The 9,245-nt window shown below is 32.0% G+C and overlaps 1 protein-coding gene across 2 annotated transcripts; it reads left to right on the forward strand.

Annotated features, from left to right (window-relative positions):
• Window positions 1-5,169, forward strand: LOC114391034 (TMV resistance protein N-like). 2 transcript variants are annotated; one of them, XM_028352032.1, is made up of 6 exons: window positions 1-575; window positions 764-1,880; window positions 2,046-2,336; window positions 2,442-3,239; window positions 3,333-3,838; window positions 3,980-5,169. In XM_028352032.1, exons 1-6 carry the CDS (start codon window positions 100-102, stop codon window positions 5,049-5,051), a joined length of 4,260 nt encoding a protein of 1,419 aa, XP_028207833.1. In that variant the 5' UTR covers window positions 1-99; the 3' UTR covers window positions 5,052-5,169. The 2 variants fall into 2 exon arrangements, with proteins under 2 accessions (XP_028207833.1, XP_028207835.1); XM_028352034.1 differs by having other exon boundaries at window positions 3,992-5,169.
• The last annotated feature ends 4,076 nt before the right edge of the window (window positions 5,170-9,245 follow it).

A 9,245-nucleotide genomic window follows, 5' to 3' on the forward strand; every position in this document is an offset into this window, starting at 1 on the left:
GAGTGTAAACAACACTTATCAATTTCATACTTATTCAAGTTTGATTTAATTTGGAGACCCAACAAGCAGCCATCCACATTCATACTAAGATTTCTTATCATGGCTACGGGATCACCTTCCTCTTCCTCTTCCTCCAATTTCGATGTGTTCCTCAGCTTCAGAGGGGAAGACACACGTCATGGTTTTACTGGCCATCTCTACAACACTCTTCAGAGCAAGGGAATCCACACTTTCATTGATGATGAAGAGCTTAAAAGAGGGGAGGAAATAACACCAGCACTTATGAAGGCAATTCCAGATTCCAGAGTTGCCATCACTGTGCTCTCTGAACACTATGCTTCTTCCTCGTTTTGTTTAGATGAACTTGCAACCATCCTTGACCAGAGGAAACGGTTGTTGGTTATACCGGTCTTTTATAAGGTAGATCCTTCTGATGTGAGAAACCAGAGAGGTAGTTATGGAGAAGCATTGGCAAAGCTTGAGAGAAGGTTCCAGCATGACCCGGAGAAGTTGCAAAAATGGAAGATGGCTCTGAAGCAAGTAGCTGACTTGTCTGGCTATCATTTCAAAGAGGGGTATGACACCATACTAATTTTCTTACTTTACAGTTTTTGTTGGATTAACTTTTACTTGTCTGATTATTTGACATGAAACCTAAAGGGAAAATAAATGCTTGTTGACCTTGACAATATGCGTATCAAGACATGGATACATGCAAGACTTTTTTAGTTTAACTTGTTAAAACTTTTTTTGTTTAAAACAGAGATGGATATGAATTCAAGTTTATTGAGAAGATTGTTGAGCAGGTCTCAGGGGTGATTAGTCTTCGTCCTTTACATGTTGCGGATTATCCAGTTGGACTAGAGTCACGAGTGCTACATGTAAGGAGCCTTTTGGATGCTGGATCTGATGATGGTGTCCACATGATAGGGATTCATGGAATGGGTGGGATAGGAAAATCAACACTTGCTCGAGCTGTCTATAATGAATTGATAATTGCTGAGAAGTTTGATAGTTTGTGTTTTCTTGCAAATGTGAGGGAAAACTCAAACAAACACGGGTTAGAACACCTCCAAGGAAAGCTTCTTTTAGAAATACTCGGAGATAAGAACATCAACTTAACAAGTAAGCAACAAGGAATTTCAATCATACAGTCTAGGCTCACAGGAAAGAAAGTTCTCTTGATTCTAGATGATGTTGACACACGCGAGCAATTACAAGCAATTGCTGGAAGACCTGGTTGGTTTGGTCCCGGCAGCAAAATCATCATCACAACTCGGGACCAACAATTGCTTAGATCTCATGAAGTTAATAAAATATATGAGGTGAAGGAATTGGATGAGAACGACGCTCTACAGCTGCTTACATGGGAAGCTTTTAAAAAAGAAAAAGCTTATCCAACTTACGAGGAGGTCTTGCATCGTGTAGTAACTTATGCTTCTGGTCTTCCATTGGCGTTGGAAGTAATAGGTTCCCACTTGGTTGGAAAAAGTATACAAGAATGGGAATCTGCAATCAAACAATATAAAAGAATTCCCAAGAAGGAAATTCTTGATATACTTAAAGTAAGCTTTGATGCTTTGGAGGAAGAAGAGAAGAAAGTTTTTCTTGACATTGCTTGTTGCTTCAAAGGATGGAGATTGACAGAGGTCGAACGTATACTTCGTGGTGATTATGATGACTCCATGGAACATCATATTGGGGTGTTGATTAAAAAATCTCTAATAAATGTTAGTGGTTGGGATGATGTAGTTACCATGCATGACTTGATTCAGGACATGGGCAGGCGAATAGACCAACAAGAATCCTCAAAAGAGCCAGGGAAGGGAAGGAGATTGTGGTTAACAAAAGATATAATTGAAGTTTTAGAAGACAACTTGGTAAGTGAGAGTATGGTTTCTTATCTTGATCGTTTTTTCTATCTTATCTTTACATCATAGTCAAGTTTTTTCATGACAATTTGTAAATTTCTTTAAACAGCTGGTGAATTGATGTCTTACATATAACTTGTATTGTGGTTGATACGTACTTTTTTTCATTAACAGGGAAGTAGTGAGATTGAAATCATATGTCTGGATTTCTCCTTATCCGAGAAAGAAGCAACAATAGAATGGGAAGGAGATGCCTTCAAAAAGATGAAAAACCTTAAAATACTTATTATTAGAAATGGTAAATTTTCCCAAGGTCCCAATTATTTTCCAGAAAGTTTAAGAGTACTCGAATGGCACCGGTATCCTTCTAATTGTTTACCATCTAATTTTCCTCCGAAGGAACTTGCCATATGCAAGTTACCTCAAAGTTGCATTACGTCATTTGGGTTCCATGGCTCAAGGAAGGCAAGTTTAAGGAGTATATTTTGTTGATGTTGTTAATTAATAAATTTACTTCAAATTTATTCATTTAGTTCTTATTTCTTTTTTCCTTTATTTTTTCTTTTGCAGAAGTTCTGGAATCTAAAGGTTTTGAATTTTGAAGAGTGTGAATTTTTAACAGAGATACCTGACGTATCTGATCTCCCAAATTTGGAAGAACTTTCATTTGATCGGTGTGGGAATTTAATTACAGTTCACCACTCAATTGGTTTTCTAAGTAAACTTAAAATATTGAGTGCTAAAAGTTGCAGCAAGCTTACCACATTTCCACCTCTCAACTTGACCTCGCTTGAAACACTTCAACTTTCATATTGTTCCAGTCTTGAGAATTTTCCAGAAATATTAGGAGAGATGAAAAACTTATTGATGCTTGAATTGCTTGACCTTGGCTTAAAAGAATTGCCAGTTTCATTTCAAAATCTTGTTGGACTCGAAACTTTATCCCTGAGACATTGTGGAATTCTTTTGTTACCAATTAACATTGTCATGATGCCTAAACTGGCTTCATTGGACGCTGAAAGTTGCAAGGGGTGGCAATGGGTAAAATCAGAAGAGGGTGAAGAAAAAGTGGGCTCAATAGTATGTTCAAATGTATATCACTTCAGTGTCGATGGTTGCAACCTGTATGATGATTTTTTTTCAACAGGTTTCATGCAGCTTGATCATGTGAAAATTTTAATCCTAAGGAAGAATAATTTCACATTCCTTCCTGAATGCATCAAAGAATTGCAATTTTTAAGAAGTCTTGATGTGAGTGGTTGCTTGCATCTTCAGGAAATTAGGGGGGTTCCACCAAATTTAAAAGAATTCACGGCAAGAGAATGTATATCCTTGTCTTCCTCGAGTTTAAGCATGTTGTCAAATCAGGTATTTTCTTGTTTTTAACGTATATGATTTGATAATATATTGCACACTTGATGTTAATAAACTTATGACTTCTTTATGAATTATGACTAACAGGAATTGCATGAGGCTGGACAAACTGTGTTTCTGTTTCCAGGAGCAACTATTCCAGAGTGGTTCAATCACCAAAGCAGGGGACCTTCAAGTTCTTTCTGGTTTCGTAATGAATTCCCTGACAATGTTCTTTGTCTTCTTCTAGCACGAGTGGAATGCCTACATCTAGATGTTATTCCCAGGCTCAAGATGTTCATCAATGGCAAACGTCATAAAATTACCTCTCGGTGGGGGGGCAGTGAAGTAAGAAAGGCAAAATTGAATTATACATATCTATTTGACCTAAAATCAGCTTTTGAGCTTGATGATCTATCTGAAGTGGCTTTAGAAAAGGAATGGAACCATGTGGAAATTACATACGCAGGTCTGATAGAGACCTCACTGTTTAAAGCAACCGGAATCCATGTATTGAGACAGGATGATATTCGATATGATGATCCCTATGGCAAGAGAAAATTAGAGCATGATCTCAACAGTTTTGAATCACAACCACTAATTAAAAAGCCTAGGTATGTGGACAAGCAAGTTTCATTATTATCTTATATATGAAAATTATAGTGTTAAATTGTAATAAAGTAAAAAATAGCAATCTTATAAATATAAAGTCAGCGAATGAGAGGGTTGCTAGAAGTGGTGTGACTGAACAGAAGGTTGTTTTGCAGGTTATCGAGGTGGGTTGGCCCTGAAAGAATTATAAATCTTCTGGGGAATGCTGCAGATGGAACTTTAATTACTAATGCCCAGAGGAGATATAGGCAGATTCCTATGGACTCCTTTTGTCGGCGATGCGACTTTTTGGAGGACACATGTCTGCATGCTCTTCGTGATTGTCCAAAGGTGGCTGCATTTTGGAGAAGTGTGTTACCTAAGAAATTAGCACCAAAGTTTTTTAATGGTGATGTGACAGTGTGGCTGGAAACAAATTTATCTTTTTCAGAGGCAGCTTTTTTTTGGCCAACTTTTTTTGGGATTGCAGTGGAACTGTTGTGGGAATACCGCAACGACCTTAAGTTCTTTCAACATGTCTTTGGGCATGGGGCCTATTCAATAGATCCTAGTAAAACCATAGATATTGTCTTTAAGCGTTATAAAGATTATATGAGAGCCCATGCTTCTCCCAATTTGATGACGAGGAATCTCTTGAAGTGGAAGCCCGAAAATTTTAAGGATTGGTTGTTGAGGCTAAATGTGAGTGGTGCCTATGATCCCTCTTCAGGTACCGCTGCATGCGGAGGTATATTCAGTGGCAACCGTCGTAGATTCGTGCTTGGGTTTTCGGTTAAGCTTGGGGAATGTTTGTCAATTGATGAGGCTGAAATTTGGGGTATTTATCATGGTATGAAAATTGCAAGGAAGTATGATATTTGGGGTTTATATCGTGATATTCTAAGGCAGCATAACATTCCAATAAGTCTTGAGATTGCAAGGCAGCATGATTTTGGTAAAATTTTTGTGGAATCGGGCTCTGAGATAGCTATTGAGTTTGTGTTAGATGGATGCCCTACATCTACATCTACATCTACAAGGCAGCATTGTTTCCCACTCTGTCAAGAGTTGAAAGCTCTAACCTCTGCTACAAATCATTCATACTTGTTTTACACACAGCACAATGCTGCTGCTGATTCCTTTGCCAAATTCGGTTTATCCATGAAGCAGCAGGCCGCGTCAATTTTTTCTGCTTGTCCCTCCTTTTGCCAATCTTTTATTCCAAAATACAGATAAATGTTAAATAAATTAGTACCTCAATATAATATTTATTTCTTACTTTTTTGTTTAGTTTTCGATTTGTCCTTACAGGTTCTACTATATAAACAATTGAATTATATTTATGTAATTTACTTGTTGCATATTTATTTAACATTGTATTTTAATTTTAATTTTATTTTCTGAACATTAGCATATGTGAATTAAACGTACGTTTGCAAATTTTAATAAAAAAATATTTGAATACTAACTAATTTAATTTTTTGTATTTTAACAGACAGTATATATCTCAATCTTAATTACGGACAAATTAAACATAAAACCTTTTGTAAATATATGGTCTTTTAAATATTAATTTGAAAATTTTAATAATAAAATATATTTGAATACTAACTAATTAATTTTTTGGCATTTTAAAAGACAGTGTATATTTCAATCTTATAAACAAATTAATGAAAACCTTTTGTAAATATATGATCTTTTAAATGGAGACCTTACTTGATACAATTTTGGAATTAAATGGAATTAAAAAAATAATTACATAACTAAAATGTGGTAGAGTTAAAGTGTGGGAAGTCAGCTAAACTAATATTCACATATATTTCAAACTGTCTAACCCTTGCAGTAAAACAAAGAACTATCTAACCCTTAAAGTTTAAAAATGAGTATTAATAGCGTAGTAGTTAGAATAAAAACAAAACAAATCAAATAGATCGATTTAAAGTATATTTTAGTTTATTTGAATCTTCTTGTATATGATGAATTATTTCAAAACCCAATTTAAATAAAATATATTAATGGTTATTGAAGTAATCATTGTATAGATAAGTCTATTTTAGCCTATGAACAACATATATGAGCTTATCTTATAATGTAAGTAATAAAAGTGTTTGGAAGGGCTTATAAAATAGCTTAATGGCTGAATGCTGCAATGGAATAGCTTAATACCATCTATTTGACACTACAAGTTTAAAGCTAAGCAGTTGTGTATACTGTGTCCAACTTTTTGGTCGACGCTACATAGCAAATAAAGTCTGTAACTTTTTTTTTTTCTTACCTCAGGTTGTTTTATAACATTTTTATCCTATTTTACATTATATTGTAAAACTGGTTGTTTTCCTATTTGAGTATCTAAATAGTCGTTAAAGTTGTATCAAATGAAGTGCCACGCTGTTTGTCCATTACAAATGAGAGTTCAACTGGACGTGAATTGCGCATGAATGGACATTCAATCAGAAACAACGCAGGAGTATTTCTTTATCAATATTCGATGGATCCGTTAGAGAGGTAATATAGTAATTATATGATCAATTAAAAAAATAATGAAATAAATTATAATATTATACTTTAAATATTATTCAAACTTGATGTCTAATATAGTAATTATATGATCAACCTTGTTTTACAATAAAACATCTAAACATAAAAAAGGTTACATTTAAATTACTTTTATCTAAACTTAAGTTAAAATGTTACATTAGGTTACAAATTATAATCTAACAATATATTACTTCATGGATCTACGTCTAATGATAATGAACGCATTACCAACTACATCGGTGGTAATCCATCTTTATTTGATCACGCAAATTTTGTAGTAAATATGAACAATCAATTTGGTCAAAAATCAAATTATAAAATATAGGATTTGATGTTTTTAAATAAATTTTAATTTTATTTTATTGATTATATATATATATATATATTTGCCAGAATGGTAATGTATTTTTGGATATTTATAATTTTATTTTTTTCACTAATTTTAAAATCATTCGATTTTTCAATTACAGATCAATTATTTTAATTATATTTTTTTCATATTACGCATTCTACTGTTAATGCTATATTATATATTAAAATATTCTCAATTATGTTTAAAATAAAATAAATTAATACTCTTAAATAGATATTATACCATTGTTATGTCAATTAACGTAATAATTAAAATATCTTAAAGTGTAATGTTAAAATAATATAATAATAATATTACACGATTCAACAAATCTGTCAAAAATTATGGAAACAAATATAAATAATGTTAAGAAAAAAAAACATCTTATCTAAAAAAAGTAATAAGAAGATTTATTAAATATTTTAAGACTAAGAAGGAAATAAATATAAAAAGATAAAAACTGTCATTTTCAAAAATTGTCATGAGGTAGCATTTCAAATTATTTTTTTCAAACTATTAAAAAGACATGTTTGTCAAATACTGTTTATAAAGTCAAGCAAATTTTTCAGTTGTGAAAAACAAATTAGAAACTAACTGGAACTATTTGTCCAACATACACTAAATTAATATTTTAGGAACAAATTCTATGCGGATGAGTGTTTAAAAATGGTAAGTAACTGGTTAATCAAATAAGAAGCAGATCTCACAAAATTTTATAATCTTTAATAAATTTAAATGAATTCATCTTCATTTATATGATTGTTGATGAATACTTTGTGTTTGCAAATTGCAATTGCCTCTTGGTATTTTGTTATTATTTTATGATGTTAAAATATAAAATTGTAACCGATTGTAAACATATTATTTTTTTACTCTCTTAAATAATTGGTTTTGAGTGAATTTTAATCATAAAAAACCTAAAATAAAAAGGAACAGAAGTAAGAAAAAAGTCCAATCAAATTCTATTTTTAAATTGAGTTTAAATAACCTTTTATCCTTTTGTTATTTTAAAATAACTTTTGGTCCTTATAAAATGTGATATTTTTATTTTACTTCTTTAAACATATTTTTTTGTTTTAAATTCCAGCAAAATTTTAAATTTTAAATTTTAATCTTTACTTTCATGTAACAACAAGGTTGACCATCTATTAACTTATCACACAGCAAAGTTTGATATGAGAATAATGTTATCAATTATTTTGAATATAAAATTTTAAAAAATAGTTTACTAAAAAAATAAAATTACATTTCATTGACCTGTCATAATTCCTAATGACTTCGCAATCTAAAATCGTTATTACATCATCAATCATGTTACTTGACAATCATTATAAAAATTAAAATCAAAATAAAAATATTTAAAAAACTAAAATCAACTCCTCGATTATTTAAGCCTTTTAATTGAAATCAAACCATAAGTTATGTAAACCCTTATCCCATCCTTTTGTTTTGGATTAATTATGTTTTTAGTCATTGAACTTTTGAGTTTTTACTTTTAGTCCTTGAACAAAGAATTGATCGATCTTAATCCCTAATCTTTTTGTCTGTTAATGATTTTGGTTCTTATCGTCAAAAGATGGCTTTAAAGGATGCGGTGGTGTAAATTTTATTATTATTTAATTTCATTTGACGGTGATTAATTTTTTGGGGATTTTTAAGCATCAGAAAATGCTTGGTTGAAGTGATTAAAGTATATAACAACCCTAATCTTGATTGTGTGGTTAATTAGAAAGGAAAAGATTATTATTGTTACAACAATCAAGATCACTCGCATGAGGAACACAAGAAGCGCAACATACATTGACACACTCTTAGGCTTTTAGGGCTGCTCGTTGGAACCTGACCTAATCTTCGACTCCCAAGATCCAACTCCTTCGTCGGATGTTGGGTGATTGGCCTACCAAATAAACTCTTGATGTTTTTGCTAGTTAATGTTATTTCATCTATTACCTTAACCAATTAATCCGCTCTAACCATAATATCTCATGTAAAAGAGTCTAAATCACTAGTTTCTACTCCTAATCACTTAGCAAGTTAAACCCGATGATTTGAGTAGGAACAAAGGTTTATAAAAGGTTAGACAACATCATTTCATCCCTAGATATGAGTTAATTAGAAGTCCTTTCTATTCTTAGTGAAAATAAATTTTCCAATGATCATTGCACTACAACATACATAGACATGAGTGACCAAACCATAAACAAAACAATAAACATAGAAAGGAAGCAATAATAGTGAGGTAACATTAAATCGATAGTAAAGATAGTTACATCATAGATTTTTGGTATATAGGCCTTCAACAATGATAAAGTTACCTTCTCATATCCATGAGAAACCTAAAACAAGAATGGGAATATAAGAAGAAGAGGAGAAAAAATGGAGAACAAGGAACACCAGAGCACCCAAAAATGTTTGTTCTAAAGTCTCTGAACTGCAACCTTAATAAAATCCCTCTCTTTTAAACTTTTTGCTCCAAAATATTATCTCAAAAAGGCTTGTGTGCTAGCCTGGTAACTGCGCTAAGCGTGTACACAAAAACA

Source organism: Glycine soja, chromosome 16 (genome assembly GCF_004193775.1).
Source record: "Glycine soja cultivar W05 chromosome 16, ASM419377v2, whole genome shotgun sequence".
NCBI classification, from domain to species: Eukaryota; Viridiplantae; Streptophyta; class Magnoliopsida; order Fabales; family Fabaceae; genus Glycine; species Glycine soja.